The sequence below is a fragment of the Macaca nemestrina genome, chromosome 8 (genome assembly GCF_043159975.1).
Source record: "Macaca nemestrina isolate mMacNem1 chromosome 8, mMacNem.hap1, whole genome shotgun sequence".
Taxonomy (NCBI): domain Eukaryota; kingdom Metazoa; phylum Chordata; class Mammalia; order Primates; family Cercopithecidae; genus Macaca; species Macaca nemestrina.
This window is the reverse complement of record NC_092132.1, coordinates 4,095,409-4,115,826: the sequence shown is the minus strand read 5'-3', so window position 1 is coordinate 4,115,826 and position 20,418 is coordinate 4,095,409. Positions and strand designations below refer to the sequence as shown.

General features: G+C 55.8%; 1 protein-coding gene across 4 annotated transcripts in view; it reads right to left on the bottom strand.

Annotated features, from left to right (window-relative positions):
* Positions 1–4,992: 4,992 nt before the first annotated feature.
* Positions 4,993–20,418, bottom strand: part of LOC105488395 (solute carrier family 45 member 4) — a 95,487-nt gene continuing 80,061 nt past the window's right edge. For 3 of the 4 annotated variants that reach the window (XM_011752385.3, XM_011752386.3, XM_071067720.1), the window contains exons 3-8: positions 15,042–15,230; positions 13,066–13,245; positions 11,425–12,446; positions 10,529–10,628; positions 9,194–9,405; positions 4,993–6,038 (exon numbers count right to left, since the gene is read on the bottom strand). In XM_011752385.3, coding sequence (XP_011750687.2) covers positions 5,673–6,038; positions 9,194–9,405; positions 10,529–10,628; positions 11,425–12,446; positions 13,066–13,245; positions 15,042–15,230 — 2,069 coding nt within the window. In that variant the 3' untranslated portion in view covers positions 4,993–5,672. The remainder of the gene's footprint in view (positions 6,039–9,193; positions 9,406–10,528; positions 10,629–11,424; positions 12,447–13,065; positions 13,246–15,041; positions 15,231–20,418) is intronic. The other variant, XM_071067721.1, reaches the window with a different exon arrangement.

Sequence of the window (20,418 nt, the reverse complement as noted above, 5' to 3'; positions counted from 1 at the left end):
CACAAATCAGAAGAGCCATTGAAGAAAACTCGCTTCCGGATTCAAACCCCAGCTGCCGGGTAACCTGGGGCAAGTCCCCTCCCTTTCATTTCCTTCACTGCCAACTGCCAGCCACAACCCTCAGTGAGGTGCCAGAGGACAGAGATGACTCACTCTGCCTGTAGGAAGGTCAATGGAGCGCTCTTCCGGCCGCCCCAGGACCCTGTTATGTCCCCTGGGGTGCCAAAGCCAGACGCACACACCGGGCGCCCCGTCCTCAGCCCAGCATGGCCACTCCTGCTGGCAGCAACAGCAAACAGGCTGCCTCCTTAGGACACTGGCTTCAGAGACAGTCAGGAACCCTTCAGCAGAGGTAGACTGCGGGCCCCACCCTGACTCCACCAGAACAGGCCTGCAGAAGGCCTAGGCCTCAACCCTGCCTGAGCCAAGACCCCTCACACCTCCAGGCACAAGGAGCACCCATGGAGGGGCTACGGCTGAGGGGGCCTGTGCGCGGGTTGCAGGGACAGGCCCCAGGTTTGTGAGCTGACGGGGTCTCTGGGGAACAAATGCTGTCATACTTGGGCCCGGCTCCTCTCTGCAGGCCTCAGCCTACTAGACCCACTAGGCTCCAGGAAGACAGAAGGCAGGAGACCATAGGGAAGTGACAGACACACCCACATCATCATGTCAGAGGGAAAAAGTTTATTGAGTCAGCCACAGAGGAACAGAGAAACAGACGCAAGGAGGTTCTCTGTGCATGGAAGAAATCAGGGCACTGCACAGCTGAACCCTGTGCAGGACAGAGGGGCGTGGACAGCAGCGCATGCCACAAACATTCACCTGGCAAAGAAACAGAGCAGAACCCAAGGGCTCTGTGTACACACAGACACAAACATGAGGCCACTGTCACCCAACTAATAGAAAAGAGTCGAGTGATACGACCCTTCCTTACGACCTCCTCATAAAATGTAACATTATGTGTTTAACACACACTTATACCATTGCTAAATCAGCAAGAGCTATTATAGTGCTCCAACTTAATAAGTTGATAAAAAGCTGTCCTGTGGCCAGTTCACAATGGAACTAAATAGTTTCATTCCGAGATGCCTGGGGAGTTCCTCTGGCAACGAGGCATTTCCAACAAACGGGTCGTTCTGTCACCAGGGGCTGGTTTCAGTCCACGGTGCCCCTGCGACGTGCCCCTGGCAGCCCTGTGGAGGGCAAGGGGATGCCGCTGGGAGGGGTGCTCAGTCCTCCTGGAGGCCCCAAGGAGGGGCTGGTCAAGGGGCCACCTTGAGGTTTGGGGGATCTGGCCGGAGAGTGATGGCTGGCTTTGCATGAGGAGGTGACAAGAACTTTAGGCTGGGTCCCCAACATGCTGTGTGCACGGGCCTCTTCAACCCGGAACTGAACTGACACCTCTCCCAGGCGGTGAAGGGCAGAACCCCCCCCAGGAGCTCTCGGAAGCGGGGGTCCCTCACGACAGGCCTGTGGTAGCAGGCTTGGAGGCAGGGAGCTGGTGTCTCTCAGAAGCGGCATGTGCTGGTGGGAGGCGGAGGGACAGATGAGGCCGATTCCGCAGCAGCAGTCCCTCGCACGCTGTGTGGTGGCTAAAGCTGGACCAAAGTTGAGGCAGAAGCGAAACAGCGTGGGAAAAGGTGTCCATCTTTTCGGTTAATGTCTAGTGTGGACAGCAGCAGTATTTGGTGTTTTACAAACTGGGTCTCTAATAGGGGCCGCCATCGCTGGTGGCTGCACAAACCATTAGCCATAGAAAGGAAGAGTTGGTATCTTTGAGTATTTTTCAAACTTATCACCTGAACATCACCGCCCCAGAGGTGGGAGAGCCGAGGGCAGCCCGCAGCACCCCTTCCACCCCTCTTGTTGCTGCAAGGACGGCTTCCTGTTCAGCTCTGGGGTTCTAGATGGTCACAGACCAAGTCCTCCACACCTGGGGTCTTCAGGAAACACTCCTGAGAGCTGCTGGAAGCCACTAACCATCTGAGGAGGGCTCAGCGGCCCTACCTCCCCCCAGGGGACAGGACTGGAGGGAGTGCTTCTCCCAGGGGCCTGAAGTTTTCAAGGACAGGTATCCAAGAGACAGCACACGGCGCTGGCATGTTCAGTGGCAGGTCGGATGATTCCAGCTAAGACGCCTGCCTGGGAGTGAGAAAAACAACACTCCAAAGCTAGCTCTTCAGCCGCCAGGAACGTCATGATGCCAGTCTGTCGACAGACCTGGGAAAGGGGTCACAGGAAGACCGGCCCAGCTGGGAGCTCACAGCCTCTGCCCCTTCCCACCAGCTCGCATTCCGGCACCTGGAAACTTCTGCCGTGTGTTAAGGGGAAGCTCGTTAAAAGATTTTTTACTTAGCTGACTTGTATAGGGAACAAAACCACCACAAACGAGATCAACGTTCTCCTAGTTTGGTAACCGGTCTGTGCGCATCACACAAGACTCGACGCACCAACACCCTGCCTGACACTCCAGCCAGCGCGCAGAGGCACCTGGGACACCAGCCTGCACAGCCCAAACCCCAAGGGTGCCATGAGCCATACTCCAGCTGCGTCCTCAGCACTGGATAGCTGGCCACCTTCCCCAAGGGGCACCTGCACGGCCTCCTCTTCCTCTGGGGCAAGGCTGCCAGCCAGAGCACCTCCCCTTTGACATTGACCAGTGTCCCCAGCCCCGCCTTGGTACTGCATCTATCTGAGGTACAAGGTTAGAAGCCACAGACACCTGAGCGGCAGCCTGACCAACACAAGCTGCGGGCACAATGGCGTGTTGCAGACAAGACAGCCGGCCCGCCTGCCCTTCTCGGCTTCCCTTAAGACACAAGGTGACGACACGGACAGGTTCAAGAGAGTGCAATCTGGAAATAATCTCAGTGCAAGGGAGGGGTTGAGGCTAAAGGATGCGGCGATCTGGTCCTCGCTGTGACCAGGCCGGGCCCACACGCACTGCGAGGGCCCTGGTCACCCGTGCCTGCCTCCCAGGAAGGCAGCTCCAGAAACCGACTCTACTGACCCCGGACCCCAGCCCCCGCGGTGCCCACATTTGGGGTCCGCACACTGACCTGCACACTAAGAAGGGCTTTGCTTGCAAACACCTGAAGGGCTGATAACTTGACGAGTCTACAAAGTGTGCGGCCACTGACTCCTGTCACCGAGGAGCACCTGACAGTCACGCCTGTCCCTGGCTGGCCCTGGCTTCCGGCGCGTTCATACTCTGACAGCGACTGTGGCAAGGTCATGCGCAGGGCACTGAATGGTCTTTGTTATCCTTACTTCAGATTAGTCGAGGCTGGGATCTCAAGGGTTCACACACTGTTCAGACGGGGGTTGCGAGGCCCCTCTTCCTCCTCAAACTCAAGTCGCAGCCAGGCCCTGAGATTTCTGCGCTCCCAGCTGGTGAGGAATCGGCTTTGGTGAGCCCTGGATCCGGTCCCTGGACCTTCAGATGAGGGTGGGAAGCCTTGGGCAAGGGGCGGCCCCCAGCCGAACCCATGTTTGGTGTGGTTTGGGTCGGATCTTGACTCGGGTCAGGCCGCTGCCACCCCATGTCTGCTGCTCTCTTGCCGCCATCTGTTTTACAGTTGTCCGGATGAGAAGCTGGAGAAACCAGCTATGACGGGGGCTGCGCCTCGAGGTCCTGACAAGCACAGCCAGGTCTCAGAGAGGGGACCTACAGTCTTAAAGCCACTAGAGGATCAAGTTGCATAGAGTGAGCTGCCACAGATGCCCGGCCGAGGTGAGGAAGCCAGGGGTGCCGTCCCCCAGAGAAGAAGGGCCAGAGTGCCCAGTCCACGGGGCTCCCGCTGGCCGGAGGGCTCGCAGCAAAGCTGGCAGCACTTTCAGTAGTCGGACTCACCCTGTCCAAGCATGAGATTCACAAGGCCATTCTCAAGTTTCCACACATACAGAAAATGTTCTTGAAGTCAGTCCTCTGCGATCCTGGGACACCGTGGCCTGGCGGACACACCACGCGTGAGCAGGCACCCAACTGCCACCCGGACACAAACACACAATCTACAAAGTGCCACCAGCGGCAGGAGACATGGCAAGACCAGAGGCCCATCAAGTACATTAAACAGTCGTTCCTCTAAATACACAGAAAATTCAAGTAATTTATTCCAAAACTGCTTTAGCTTCATCTTGAAATATATATATATATGTGTGTGTGTATATATATATTTGCTCTAGAATGATTATGTTGCAGCATGATTCTCATGCATTTCAAAGTACTTTATTTAAAAAACAACTTGAGGCAGCAAAAGTATTACAATTGTCTGACTTGATCCGTATGATGTGCGGGGCCTCCGTCTCCTGATCTCAGTAAGCTTACACTGACCGCTTCAAATCAGAAGAGCAGCAACGGCTTAGTTCTAAAGAGACTGTGGTTTGGAAAACATTTCCAAATAGCTGCAGTACTTGCCCGAGTTTTGCTTATTTGCTGAAACCAGAACGACTGTGCGGAACCCTCCAGTGACACGGGCCTTCGCTGTCCCAGACGTACGCTTCCCTTTGCACCTGTCCTGATTCCAGCGTCGAACAGGTGAGCAGGCGAGGAAGGCATGGAGTTCTGACAGGTTCCAGCACGCATGTCCCCTTCACAAGCGGGGAGGCCCTCGCACATCCACACGCCCGAGGTAGCCTTGCGGCGGGGGAGGCAGGGCCCACCGGGAGCTCTGCTCTCAGGAATCGCCAGCAAATGGTTTAGAGACGCATCAAAGTGCAGTGAAAGTCAACGTTTCCTTCCCCGATGTTGGGAGGGGTCTGGAGGGGCAACCTGGCCTCCTAAGAGAGTCCTTCAGACGGGACCAGCGGCGTCCCGTGGCTGGGCGCAGACACTCGCGCGCACACGCAGGAGCCCGTCTGGGGCTCACGCTCCGCCCCCAGGTGGTGCCCATCCCATCCCTGGGCACGGTGTCTGGGAGCCGCCCCTGCGAATCACTGTCTTCTGCCCAGGCCTCCCGGACCAGCCTCCTCCCAGCTTTGGTGTGCGGCCGCTGCCCAAGGACAGGGCTGCCCTGGGCACAATGTGCCAAACTCGCTGAGGAAAAGACATGCTGTTCTTCTAAGAAAACCACATTGCGGAAAAGAAAATTTTTTTTCTAAAATAATCATAAAGAAAAAGACTCTCCACAGCTGCGGCACCAGCCAACGCGACGAGACCTGACAGACGTCAATACCTGCAGGCGTCTACAGAGAGGAAATTTGGTAAAAATACTTTAGTCACTGGCTACACTACCATTATCTGAACCATTCAGATAAGACGTAGCAGAGAATGTCAGATTTTGTTTTCAATTATAATTTTAGAAATGCAAAATCTTATTTTTTCTAAATTGCTTGTCTCTATAAATGTTTTATATAATTTTAAAACATGCAGAATAATATACCTGCAGAATAAAAGAGCTGAAATTAAAAGATCTTTTTCAATTAAAAAAAATATTTCAAATGATTTTTTTAATTATCGAAAAAGTGGTTAGTGTGGTATTTTTGCCTAGTAGCTCAAACCTACGCTACGACTGCTGAATCGTGGCTATGGGGGCGGAGGGGCTCTGGCCCGCACTGCCGGGTCTGCCACAGCAGCTGCAGGGTTCCGCGGTGTCTCTGCTCCCGCCTGTGGCCTGGCCACACCACCCGCCCGCCCGCCCGCCCGGTGGAATGTGTGTAAACGGGAGTGTGGCTCAGACCACGGACTCCGTCTCCACCAGTCCCTGCAGGCCCTCCTTCCGCGTGAGCTTTAGCGCGGTGGGCTTTTCGCTGCTCCCACCGGCCCCGCCTTCGCTGGCCAGCTGGGAAGACAGGCCTTTCTGCTCCTCCTTGGCCTCCTCTGACACGTCAGGATAGATCACCAGGAATGTGGCCGTCAGGAAGCCCAGGAAAGAGCCCACAGAGGCCACCATGGGGATGACGCGGACAGTCCCCACTGCGTCGACCACGCCCCCGAGAGCGGAGGCCACCAGGATCTGTGAGATGTACACTTGGCAGGACAGGATGGCGCAATCTATGCCAAACCCTCGCTTGGAGTTCCCGGGGCTGTGGTGGACATACTGCAAGAGAGGAAACAAGGCGGTGAGTGGCTGGAGAAGGCAGCCGCCACCAGCACTTCAAAACTGTGAATATTAACCCAGAAGCCTGGAAACACGACCTGTCTTCCACCGAGTCTCTTGGCAACCACTCCTGCCTGAGCACCCTCAGCCCCCAACTCCTGCCCAGCACTGCAGGCGGGAGAGGTGGGAAGTTCTAGCTCAAGGAGAGGGCAGGCGTGGAAGCAACTCTGTCAATCCAATCGGGACGTGGGCTTCCCAGGAACCTGGCCTCGAGTCTCAAGGAGAGGTGGCAGGGCCACGCTCCACCAGGCAGGCTCCCCCTCACCCTGGTGGTCTCCAGCAGGGGCTGAGGGGAGAGGGGTCCTGTGAGCCCAGGTTGATGCCTCCCAAAGTATAACTGCAGGTGGCCACGTGCAACAAAGAGGCCGGACCCACGGAAAGATTGAGCAGTTTCACTTGTGTTTCTTGCACAAACATACAAAAGAAAGCTGCCGTACATCTATTACTACTATTAGACAGCATCTCCGCAGAGGCTTTTTCCTAGAGATAGTGGGAAAAAAAGGTCAGTCCATTAAGAAGCTAAAACAACTTTTAAAGCAGCTCTGAATGTGTGTACCATAATCACAGTGAGAGACTGTAATATACCTTTCATAAAACAGACAAAAGCAATAAGAGGAGAGAAGAGCTAAGCAATGTCAAGGTTGACCTCACTGACAGAGACGGGGCACTAGATGCAGGACCCACATTCTTTCCAGGCGCACATGGAACATTTACCGACATGCGTGATGTGCTGGGCCGCAAAGGAAGCCCCAGCTAACTGTAAGGCTGCAGTCACATGGCGTATGTTCTCTAGCCATTAAGGAATCACACCGGAAATCAGTAACAACATGACAACTGGAAAAAGCCCAAATGTCAGAAATCCATCTATGTCCTTCTAAATAATTCATGGTTCAAAATAGAAATCACAATGAAAATTATAAAAGTCTTTTAAAAGTAAACACAACATTAAAACCTGCACGGTGCAGCTAAAGGTGTGTGTAGAGGAAAACTGACCTTAAATGCAAATATTAGGCTGGAAATCAGAGTAAGAAATGAGCAACAGCAAATTAAACCAAGACATAACGGAAGGCAGGAGACAGCAAAGGGTGGCAATGAACGCACAAGCACATGGACACGCGGCAGGGAGGACTGAGACACCAAAGGTTCTTTGAAACACAGATAAAATCAATAAAGTCTCAGATAACTAATAGAGGAGGAAAAAGGTGTTATCACTATAGGTTCCATCACATTAGATCATAAGAAAACAATTTAATGCTAATAATTCTGAAAGTGCAGATGAAATGGACGCATTCTCAAAAAAACACAAATAAAGCATCATACTTCTAGGCTGGGCACAGTGGCTTCCACCTGTAATCCCAACACTTTGGGAGGCCGAGATGGGTGGATCACCTGAGGTCTGGAGTTCGAGACCAGCCTGGCCAACATGGTGAAAACTCATCTCTACTAAAAATACAAAAATTAGCCAGGTGTAGTGGCAGGCGCCTGTAATTCCAGCTACTCAGGAGGCTGAGTAGCTGGGAGGTGGAGGTTGCAGTGAGCCGAGAGCACACCACTGCACTCCAGCCTGGGCAACAGAGCAAGACTCCATCTCAAAAAAAACAAAAAAAAAAAGCATCATACTTCCTAGTAAGATATTAAATATTCCCCTGTTGGGTTTGAAAGAGCAAACACCACTTCTATGTATTTAGTATTGGAGGTTCCTGCCATTCCAAGAAGGCAAGGAAAATAAATAACAGGTATGAAGGATCAGGAAGGAGAAAACAGCGCTCATTAGACACAGATGATGTGGCTGTGTACGTAGATGGCCCAAAGAATCTCCAGATGCACTGAGGATTAATAATAGAAGGGTATGTCACACTTAGGAAGTTCCATACTACAAAGTCATTCACTCTCCCAAATTGACCCATATAATGTGTTTCTAATTTTAAAAGCCCATAAGCTGAGCCTAACATTTAGATGACAAATAAATGGTTAAGAATACCCAAGACGATCTTGAAGAACAAAGTTGAGGGATTTCTACTACCAGTGTTCAGGACTTATTATAAAACTAGTTTGAGACAGTTGACATTTGTCCAAGAACAAACATACTAGCGGAAGAGAAGAAAGCGGAAACACACGCTTACATGGAAGCCCAATTTATGGCAAAGATGGCACTGCACAGAGGGCCAGGGAACAGCGCTGGGTCATGACCTGGGCAGACACCCATATGTAGGGGAAAAAATAAAAGTCTTGAATCCCTACCTCAAACCACACACACCACATCTTCTCCAAGGAGACTATCAACCAAGAGCATGGGCACAACAGGAGGTGTTTATGGCAAGGGACATTCCTCCAGTGCTACCTGCAACAGCCCCAACCTGGAAGCACCCAAAGGTCCACAAAGCAGGGTGCATCTGGCCACACACTGTGACATGAAAAGGCTGGCCATGCTGCTGCCAGCAAGCAAGTGAGTGAATCCCAGAGGAAGAAGCCAGATGTTTCAGCTGCATAAAGTCCAGAAAGAGGCAAGAGTCTGCCTGTGCTGTGGCTACTGGGCATTTGAGATAAAGCTTGTCTCATCTGTGATGTGCTCTGATGTAACATACACCCAATTTCAACGATTAGCAAGAGTGTAAGGTATCGCAATGACTTTCTTCGTGAGTACATGTTGAAATAATGTTTTAGATACACCAGGTTAGATAAAATATGCTATGAAAATGGTTTTCACTGGCCTTTTCACTTTCTAAATGTGGCTACCAGGAAGTATAGGCATACCTGGGTGGTTTTCCTCCCATCCAAGTGGACAAGGCTGGGCTGGAGCTTCCCCCTCGGGGAAACGTGATTGGGCCTGAGGGGACCGAAGGGGCAGGGACGTGCTTTTGCCTCCAGAAGCCTCTGGGAGGTGCTAGGGGGTGGGAGTGGCTGAAGGAAAAGACCCTTTGTGGCCAGGGACCAACCAGGGGCAGGTGGTGGCTCTGTGGGCTTTGGAAGGGGCCATCTCAGAACCGGAGAGGGAGGAGGGCCATCTGTGTCATGAAGCGCAGGGCTCTGCTCTGTGTGGAGGGAAGGCGCTCAGGAGGCTGGAGTGCAGCTCTCACGGCTACAGTGGGACGCACCTGCTTGATGTCATGGTACTGGCCCAGCAGGGCATAAGGGCAGTAGGAGATGCTCATGGAGACGATGCCCATGGTGCTGATGGTGACCATGGCGACGTAGACGTTGGGAAACATGGCCATCACGGCTGTGCCGACGGAGAAGCCCAGCGTCCCCAGCACGTAGATCACCCTGACGCTCAGGTCGTAGTTGTCCAAGTACTTCTGTAACAGGGCTGCAGAGAGGGGAACAGGGACAGGGACAGTAGGCAGGTGGCTGGCTCCTGTCAGGCTCCCTCCACCATCCCTCCCTTACCCCCCACATTCCCTCCGACCTCCACTCATTCCAGCTGAACCCAGACCCGCTCAGGCAGGCACAGCCAGCACAGGCCTCCGGCACCTGCTTGTAAGCTCACGGTCCCGCCGGGATGCCCAGTGGCTCCAGCACCACAGACAGAAGTCGGCCCTCCTTGTCCCAGACCTCATAACCCGGCCCTTCCTGCAGCTCCCAGGGGCCTTCCTGCCCTGCCAGGCCAATCTGGTCCACTCAGGGCCTTCTCCGGCTGTACACCTGGGACTATTTCTTCTCCTGATGTGGGCAGCAGTGGACAGTCCTGCCTTGGGAACACGCATTTTTGCTGTTTTTTCTCATGGGCACCGCTCTGTTCTTCCCTCACCCTTCCTGACCCGGCGGCTCAGATGTCACCTCCTCTGGGAAAGTGCTCTGCTGAGAATTCCTCTGTTCAAGTAGTGGCAACGCTGTTTACCATTGCGCTGGTTGCCACTGACCAAGATGCATTTACTTCGGCCATCCTCACATGCAGCTGAGGCTGAAATGAAGCTGGCCTTCCCATGTTCAGAGTCCAGGCGGGCCAGCCCGATTTGTACTCGGCTCAGAGACCCCTGACCCAATTACCCCTGGTTCCTGGTGAGCCTCGCTGCAGGATGGAAGCCTGCCACCCCAGCCCCATCCCTCAGGGTGAAACGTGCCTGGGCCCTGCTCCACCACCGCTCTGATCGCCAGGCCTCCATCCAGCTCTGTGCTGGGGCCAGGGACAGCGTGTCAGGAGGCGCCATTGACATGGGATGGCATCATGGGACCGCACAAGCAGGACAGGCCCCAAAGGGGTCTCAAAACACACTGCTCCTGGTGCCAGCCCACAGCGGCCTTTTTCCCTAAAATGAGGAAATGGGAATTTCGATGCTTCTCCCCAAGGGACTGTCCTGTTCTGAGGGACCCAGAAATCAGGGTGTGACTGATGGCCCCAGCTTCTAAGGTGCAGGATTCTCTTGTCCGCATTTCTAATCGCTGAGAGTTTTCTGGGGTGCGAGTGCTGACCTGACTTGGGGATCTCTTACCTGAACAAATAGCACCAGTGGCGGCATAAATGACCAGGCCCCAGCAGCCCATCTTGACCCCGGCGTTGTAGGCTTGCCAGGTGGTCGAGTTCGAGGAGGCCTGTTCCGGAAATGAGACGGGCTGACGAGGGCATCCGCTAGGCCCTCCAGGCCCAGGAGCGTATTTCCCATGGGAACTGCTGGCCAGCTGCTCATTCTAAGAGCGGTGACGGGCAAGTCCCATCCAGGAGGAGAGCCCACCCCAAGTCGGTTGCTATCTGTGAAGCATTTCCATGCCCCCCCGACCGCGAACGGTCTGTGATGTGACTCTGCCGCCACAGCGAGACGCGGAGTGTTCGGTGCGCTCCCCTGTCCCCAGTCTGGACTGGTCTGGATTTGCAGAAGTGACACTCCCGCAGCCTCTGCCATAGCCCTCGGAGCCACTGCATGGAGCAGCTCAGACTGGACCCAGGAACGGAGGGACCGTGTGGAGACAGGAGGCCCGAGCATGTGCTGAGGGCACCTTGGTTCTCCTGGCAAACGCAGCCACAGGTGTGACCCAGCCGTTACCACAGGGACCAGAAGAGCCGCCAAGGAGCCTGGCATGGGCGACAGCAGGCCATTATCTTACTTACTTGCTGTTACACACAGTAACAGACACCCCGTTCACACCAGAATCAACATTCACGACTGCTCACCACGGGCCTCACTGCAACCCACCCCGTGACCCCAGGATGGCCCCCACCAAGTTCCCAGAGGAGAGTGTGGGCTAGCTGCCGGCCGTGGGTCCCTCACCTGCACAGGAGGCACCCTGCGGCCTCCCTGACATGCGTGGGCACAAGGAAGAGCTTGTGAGCTTCTCAGTGACCTGCAGGTGGGCAGAGAGGGCGGCTCCGCTCCGGTGGCTGAGCACTCACCTTGGGGTCGCCTTCGAAGATGACCTGGCCCATGAAGTCGGTGTAGAACACGGCCTCGGCGATGACGGAGAACCAGGTGAGGAGGTGGCAGAGGCACAGCCGCATCAGCTCCCTGGGCATCTTCAGCATGGAGAGCCACAGCAGGCGCACGGTGGTCTCGCCCTCCCCCTCCTCACTCTCGGTGTCCCCGCTGGAGGTGGTGGCCCCGCTCTGGTTCCGGTGCCGGTGCCGCTGCCGCTGCCGCTTCTGCATGTCATACAGGTCGCTCATGCTGCGCGATGGCTTGATCAGCACCACCGCGTTGGCTCGCCGGTAGCGGTAGCAGTGGGACCCCAGCTTGCCGTAGTAGGAGAAGGTGCTGGAGGCCTGCCTGCGGAACGCATGCCGCCGCCGCCGCACGGAGCCCGACGTGGCCAAGGGCTTCATGTCCACCCTGCTGTAGCCGCCGAGGGCATCCTTTGTGGGGGAGCCGCTTCCGTTGGGGACTTTGGCTTCATTCAAGTGATTATCCAGCAAAGTCTCGTCCTCCTTGGCGGCTTCCTTGAGGAAGGTGACCAGGCGGGGCAGCTTGGTCTTGGGGAGCTCCTGGCTGGTGCTGCTGGGGGTGGCAGGGTAGGAGGCGTCGTGGAAGATGGAGGGCTCGATGCCGTGCAGGAAGAGCAGCTCGGGCTCCAGGTCCAGTGCAGAGTCCGGCACATGCAATGCCGAGTCACTCTTGCTGCGCACCATGTCCACGTCCAGGTAGTCCAGGGCCAGCTCGTGCTCCGACTGCACCTCGTCCGGGAAGGCAGGGATGCTGTGCAGCTCGCCCTCGTCCAGGGCGCCGGGCTCCTCAGTGCTGCGCTCCTGCTGTGGGCTGTACTGTTCCTCTTCGATGCTGAACAGGTGCAGGGCCACGGACACCGTGAAGATGATGGCGGCGAAGAAGAAGAGCACCTGGTTCTGGGTCCGAAACCAGCTGCCCAGGAAGGTCTGGGTCCAGTCCAGCCCACCCAGCACGTAGCCGATGGCCCCGCCGAGGCCTGCATGGGAGGAAGCAGCAGCCAGTGAGCTGGTGGCACCAGGCCACGGGGGGAAAGCTCTGGGAGGGCCTCTCCCTCTAACAGGGGGCCAGGGATGCCCTCATGATAGGAGTCAGGGGATGGAGAAGGAGAAAGCAGTAGGAAAAGCAAAATAAGAAACTGCAGCTGCTCCTGGGTCTGAGAATTCCGACCCAACAGAACTGCCGCTTGATCAGTGAAGGGCAGACTACCCCCGGGCAGACACAAGTGGACGCCTCTCTGCACTGATGGGCATTCCCTCTGCATCAGGAGCTGGCCACGTTCACCTTGGGTGGGAACACACCCTGCTGGAGGGCGATGTCAGGGCAGGGCCGGGAGGTTCACTGTGCAAGCATGCACATCACTCCCTGCAGGCCTGGCCTCCTGCCCCTTGAGGCTCCTCAGTGCTTCGGCCCTACTGTGCTCAGTGGTCAGGAGGGGCTGCCCCTGGTTACCTTCCAGTCCTGAGACCCTGCCCACTGCTTCAACCCTCCATGCAGCCTGATGAGGCAGCGCCGACAACACAGGCTCCCGTCCCCTCCCCACACCAGGTCCAGGCACGTTGGAGCCCAGCCACACTGGCTCGGTGCAGGAGCGTTACCGGCAGAGAAGGCGTGGATGTTGAGGGCCATGTCCTGCTCCTCACTGTCCACCACGTCCAGCAGATAGGCGCGGATGGGCCCCTCAGTGGCATCGGCGCTGAAGTCCAGGACCACCACCCCCAGCACCGTGAGCACGATGCCGATGGGCTGCCGGTTGGGGACATCGCCGAGGGCCAGACCTGCGCAGAGCACACGGAAGGGCGGTCAGGTACTCAAGCACTGGCCAGGGTGGGCCTGAGAGCAAACAGCCACATGGAAGGGGCATGCGGAGGGGGCACGGTCGCAAAACCACGCCAGCCTTCCTGTGCAAGACAGAGAGAGGCTCTTAGGCACAAAGGCAGTGAAAAGGAGCTGGGCTTTGTTTTACACACTTCTGTGGGTTCCAGGGATTTTCTCCCCATTCAGTTAGCTGTTTACCGCACCTCCAAGGGTTTACTTGCCTTTGACATTTTTTCAAACAGAAAGGGTTAGAATGGACCTTTCGACCCTGGCGGTCAGAGGACGGCTGCTGTGCTGGAAGCATGAATTCAGTGTTGCTAAGAAGGCCACACATGGTAGAGCAGACGCCCACGGGGAAAAGTGCTCACGCCACAGACAACCCGCAGGGGACACTGACAAGACTTGGCAAGGCAGGCGCAGGGGGTTTTACTGGGCCTGATCTAGGTCTGAAAGGAAACGATGCCCCAAACTCTGGGGGTTTTGCACACAAACTCTCAGGGCAGCCTGGGTTCAGGAGACGTGGCTCTGCAGAGGAAGGTGCCAGGGGCCTCGCCTCACCTACGAGTCCTCCTGCAGTGGGCTGCCGGCACTCAAAAGCAGCTGTCCCCACACATGTCCCTCCTGCCTCAGGGGAGTCTGGCCCTGAATCCAGATCAATGTTGATGGCTGAGGCTCAACTTGGGTCTCCACTTCCCATCAGGGAGACACGCAGTGCCCTCCTGACAAGATGAGAGGATTGCGGGCCAGGGCCCGGGACCCAGGCCCAAGGTGCTGTGATTAGCCTGAATGCAGATACACCTGCCCCGTCTCGGGAGGCGCGGGAGACGGGCTTTCTGCCCAGGTGGTCCTTGCTGGCCTCCTCAGACCACGGGCAGGCGACGGCTCCGAGGCAGAGGGGCTGGGGCTCCCAAGCTGGCTGCCTCTGGGTCACATTTGGGCAGGACCACCCCCAAGGACACAGCCCTGGGAAGCCACGTTGTTCCCCCCGCATCTCGGTCATGGTGGGGAGGGGAGGGCTGCTCCTGAGGGACACAGACAGGCAGGGGGCCGGCAGCTCCGCGCCCAGCAGGCGCCAGGGCAGCCGCACCCCTGCACACAATCAGAGGCATCGCCTGTTGGCGACAAAGCCCACCCCACGGCCAGTGACCACTCGGGCTCTGAGAAGCGTCCCAGGGCCTCTCCTCCTGCCGCTCAACTTCCTCAGCTCCCTCTGCATCAGTGCAGACCCAGGGCAAGTTCCTCTAGTTCAGAAGACAGATTAAGCTCCTCTGTCTCAAAAAGCTGTTGCCAGAAAAATGTTTTTAACAGTTTTTGATGGGTGCCCTCAAGGCAAAAACTATTTTCCCACACAGAGGTGCTTTAATTCAAAAGGAAACAACAACCAAGAAGGCAAAACACAAACATCAAACCAGGTTCTGGACATTTTAACACCAAGTCGAAGAAAAGGAGAACAAAAAAAGAAAAGATAATTTCTGAAAGAATGCTGGAAACAGGACGTGGTGTCAGATACGCATTAAAAACAAATGATCACAACAGGAAGCGTTTCCCTGTGAACAGGTTCCTCCAGCTTTCCCACATGGGGCCGGCTTCAGCGCTACCACGGGTGATTACCGCCAGGGCGGCCTCGGCTGCCCAGCCAGGCCCACAGAGGGTCAGCCTGAATATTCAACACCATTCAGCTTTTACTGAGTGGAGCTACCCAGGGCCAGGCCCTCGTCTGTGTTGTGAGGACGCCAGGTGTGGCCGAGAAACTTACCGATGGCAGAGCCGTTAAGGAAAAGTGCAACGCCAAAGAGGACACCAACGCAGAGGGCGAGGATGAAAGGCCGCCGGCGGCCCCAGCTCAGGGTGCACCGGTCACTTGCAGACCCAATGAGAGGTGTGAAGATGAGGCCAAGGATGGGGCTCAGGAACCAGGTGAGGCTGTAGTACTGCTCCGGAAGGCCTGCAAGGGACACGAGGGCCGTCGCACAGGCAGGCACTGGCCGGGCTCTGCCACAGTCTGCCTGGGAGCCCCGCGACAGGCAGGTGCCGCTGTGTACATGCACGCATGCGCACACCCCCCGCTCAGGTTGTCTCCACGGAGTAGACTTCCCTTTTTCTGCAAGGCCAGATGATCTGAAATCAAACCGGCCCCAACTATAAGCATCAGGTGGCCAGAGAAAAGCACCCAGGCCTTGGAGGGCCAGTGGGCCCCACCTGCACAGGCCCCAGCCTAAGGGGCAGCACACACTGACTGTGCAGGCACATGGAGGGCGCCCCGCCCGGGGCTGGACACAGGGCTGAGAGCCCCTCCACACTGCTGGCGCTGACCAGGGCCTCGGGGCTGCTGAAGGCCACTTTGAGGGTGGCAGGCACAGGGCCACTGTCCCTTGACACCAGACGGTCTACAAGAGCAGGACGGTGACTGCAGCTTCACAGAGGCAGGAAGGGCCCACGACTTCGGACCTCATTGGCTGAAAATGTACCACAGAGGGTCCTGCGGAGGGTCCCCACTGCCGGCAAAAGGCTGTTCTGTGTGGCTACTGAGTGGGGGTGGGGGGATGCACCATAAGTGTGTCCAGCTGGAGCCAAAGGGTTGCAGATGGCACCTATCACGCTCACATTCTCCTTCCTGACCATCCAGGGAGGTAGGAAATACTGTGCCTATTGTAGACAGGGAAACTGAAGCTCAGAGAGGTTAGGTAATCTACCCCAGGTCACACAGCTAGGATTTCAGCCCAGGGTTACCTGATTTCAAACTCTGTCCCTGAGTTTACACGCTGCCTCCCTATCACAGAAACCTGTGTGTCCATCGCCAACCAGGCGGGCACGCAATGTCAGCAGTCACAAGCACCACGGCATGGGAACGGGCAGCTGCCTCGTGCAGCCGTGCACACGAGCCCACTCGCAGTGCTGAGCGAAGCCCACACAGATGACCACACACCTCTGACGCCTGTCGTGTGACGTCCAAAGGCGTGGAAAGGACTCTCCACTGTGAGAACTCGGGTGCCGGTCGCCCTTGCAGGGGGCAGTGGCTGAAGTGGGGTGGGCTTCGGGGCCGGGTGTCTGTTCTTGATCCGGATGGGAGTCCCACGCTTCAATCACGTGGTGCCAGTTCATCCCGCAGGGGACTTGAGATCTATGCCCTCTCCCCATGCTGTATGTCAGTAAAACGCTTCCTCACAAAGTAAAGGTGCTTGGCACACCAGCGGTTCATCTGGCTAACATTTTACACTGCCAAAATCCATTGAGAATATTGTGCTGAACTAGCAAGAAAAATAAGCTTGTGTGGGAGGAGGAAATCATTTTCAGAGGAGGAGGGAAGCACCTTTTAAAATTATTGCTAATGTGTCCACTCAAATACGCGTTCGGCCGAGAATTTAAGGTGTTTGCTTTGACCTTTGCACTGCACACAACTTCAGGAAGGGTGAATTTTATTCCTACTAGAAGTCAGCAGAAAGGACTGATGTTTCGGGAAGCGAGAAGTCTGTGGAGCATGTCCGCTGGATGGGTGAGAGTTTACATGGCAGACGCGGGTTCCTCAGCTTCACTGGAGCCGAGTCCCTGCCCTTGTTAATAATTATCCATCAGGAAGCCTATTTCCCAGAAAAGTCTCTTTATCAAAACTACGCAGAGGGCACGACACTCAAAACTTCAGAAAGACTGGGAGGCGGTTATTACTCCCACCACATGCAGATTGTACCAATATGTCAGCAAACCCAGCTGGGGCTCCCAAGCTGGCTGCCTCTGGGTCACATTTGGGCAGGACCACCCCCAAGGACATAGCCCTGGGAAGCCACGTTGTTCCCCCCGCATCTCGGTCATGGTGGGGAGGGGAGGGCTGCTCCTGAGCGACACAGACAGGCAGGGGGCCCGTGTGCGGCCCTGGCTCCTCTGGATTGGGCTCCCAGAAGGGCTCTGTCTCCTCTAGCAGCACGCTGGTTCTCACCTCCCTGCCTGGGAACCCCTCCTGCTGTCACTTTTCAAACTCCTTGAGAGCCATCCACCCAGGAGGCCCCCGCCCACCCTGGGCACGCCAGGTCCTGCATTTTCCACACAGCACTGAAGCCACCTCAGCCGCCCACTGCGCTCCCGAGAGACCGCTCCCTCCTCTCTCCGCACCACTCGCCCTAGTCTGGCACCAGATGGGACCTGCGACCCACAGAGGGCTGGAATGCTAGCTGACCTGAACCAACCCACTTCACCATTTCCAGCAGTCCTCTTTCCTTTCTGAAAACTCTGACTTTTCATCTGATAGCCCTTCTCTTAAGCCTGAAGGATTTTCTGTAGGTTTTTTCTTTTTTCTTTTTTTTTTTTTTTTAGCATTTCTAATAGGAGGGGCTCTGCTGACGACAAATGCTCTTCGATTCTGTCTGAACTCTCTTTATTACACTTTTATTCTTGAAGAATATTTCTGCTGCACACAGAATTCTGGGTTAATTCCTCCCAGCCCAGATCTTTGAAGATGTGATCCACTGTGTTCTGAACCCCGTGGTTTCTGACAGGGCGGCTGTGGTGATTCCCATGAGTGTCCTCTTGTATGTAATGATCTCTTTTCCTCCGGCTGCTTTAAAGATTCTCTTTACTGCTACTTTTCAGCAGTTGGACAATGACGAGCCTAGATACGGATTTCTGTGCACACATCCTGGCTGGGCTTTCTGGAGCTTCATGAATTTGTAGATTTATACATTTCACCAAGTTTAGAAAACATTCCGTTATGTCTTACCTCAAAGTTGTGGAGGTTTTTTTTTTTTTTTTTTTTTTGAGACAGAGTCTTGCTCTGTCACCCAGGCTAGAGTGCCATGGTGCAATCTCGGCTCCCTGCAACCTCCAGCCTCCTGGATTCAAGCAATTCTTGTGCCTCAGCCTCTCGAGTAGCTGGGTACAGGTGTGCACCACACCCGGCGGCTAGATTTTGTATTTTTTGTAGAGATAGGGTTTCGCCATGTTGGCCAGGCTGGTCTCAAACTTCTGAGCTCAAGCAATCTGCCCACCTCGGCCTCCTGAAGAGCTGACAGGCTGAGCCACTGTACCTGCCCCTGCAAAAGTTTTACGTTCCATTCTCTAATTCCTTTCTTTTGAGGTTCCCATGACAGACAGACCTTTGAGATCATCCCTCTGTTTCCTGGAGCATTCTTCATTTCTTTTTTCAAGCTTTAATCTCCATATGATCATTTCCATTGACGAATCATTAAGTCCACTGACTCTTCTGTCCTCTCCTATCTGCTGTTAACCCCATCTGGTTCATTTTCTATTTTGATACTTTATTTTTCAGACCTAGAATTTCCACTTGGCTCTTTTTCTGTAGCTACCGTTTCTCTGCTGGGACTCCCTGCTCTCCATTCTGAGAGTGCTTTCTGTTCTTGGGCGCAGTTACACACACCCCTCTGACCAGTGCGACGTGCGACATCGCGGGTCAGCCTCCACTGCTGCCATCCTCCAGCAAGGGTCGCCTTTTCCTTTAAAAAAAAAATGTCTAATAACACTGAGTTGTATCCTAGTTGTATCCACTGTGACTGATACGTCACAGACTATACTGTTACATTCCTCTGAGATGTCCACGGTTTTATTTAACACGAGGGTTTGAAATTCCCGCCCCATCTCCTAACTCCACCCTAACTCTGCCTGTGGGTTCTTCAAGAAAGGCAGAGTGAAGTTACCCATCCAAGTTTTAGCCACCCTGTGTTGCATCAACAAAGGCCAACAGTCGGGTTAAAAGCGGTGCCAAGTGAGAAACCCAGGCATTCCCTCTTCCAGTTGTCACCTTCCTGCTTGGTTTCTGCCCCGAGCGCTGGCTGGGTGTCAGGAGGGCGGGGAGGAGCTGCAGGTGCGACCCAGCCCACCCAATCTAGAGGGGGTGCTGCGTGCACAGGCCTGTCCTGCCTTCGTGCTGCCAGCCCTGAGACGGGAAGACGCTGGGTCCGAGCAGCCCTGGACCAGGCAGCCGTCCCCACAAGGGAGGCTTCTCACCCCAGGAGACAAGAGACAGGGCACTGGGGGAACCGCTGGGCCCAGACCAGGCCCTTGGCTCCCAGTCCTCCTGCAGAGGCCGCTTCTCCACCCTTGCCCCACAGGTCCCTCCAGAGCCTGGTGGGACCTGGCCCCAGGTCTTCCTCCACCAGCAAGCCTCCTCCCCTCTGCCCTCAGCTCTGACTCCTATAGCCCCTGCAGCTGACCTGGCCCCTGTGCAGCCCTGGCCCCGGTCTCTCCTGTGTTGCCAGCCCCCAGCCCTAGGTCAGGCCCCCCCACGCCTCTCTCTGACCCCCCACTAACTCACCCCCACACCTGGCTGGCCTGCCTTGGGACCCAGGGCGGCCCCTCAAACCACACAGCTGTCACGGACTGTGCCTAGAAGCCTTTGACTGTTCCTCGTGGCCTGACATCGTGATTTTAACTTTACACCCTGTGGTATCAGGGGCCGTGTTCCAATCCTCAACAAGACACTGCGGGGCTTCCTTTCTCATCTTTCCCCTCTGCTTAGACAAGCCCAAGTCTGCACGTCGGGACTGGCACTTGGCACATTCTAAGGGGACCAGTGGAAAGGCAGAGCCCGCCGTGGCACCACCACCTGTGCCTCCCACCCACAGTGCTCAGTGCTGCAAGAACCACATGGGGCCTCCTGCTGGGGCGCTCTCAATGCTGATGCGCAAGGTGCCCTGCCCCGTGCACTTTCCCTGGAGGGGGTGGTGCACCTTAGCACCAAGCATCTACACCCAACGACAGCTGTCGCTGCTGAACCTCTCGGTGGGCTTGGCACCACCCCAGGTGCTGGCCTGTCCCCTCTGGAGGAACCCAGAATCTGGCCAGAGCAGGAGACCCATGACTGGGGTACGCAGGGAAGGAGCATTGCCAGGGGCGCAGGAGGCTTCCCTCGGGAGTGGTCATGGGGTGAAGGCCGCAGGGACCACCAGCAGGTCAGGCTGAGGATGGAGAGATAGGCCGGGGGCCAGGACAGGGCCAGCAGTGTCTGTGTCTCATTCTTCCCTCCCCAGTCGGCCTAAAAGTCAATTTCAATTCCAGGCTGCAAGGAAAACTCAAGCCCAATAGGAAGGCAGCAGCTCCATCTCAGTCCCCAGCACCTGAGGCAGCACGGCCACGGGATGCCCGCCGGGTGCCCACAGAGCTGGGCTGCAGGACTGAGTGGTCCCGAG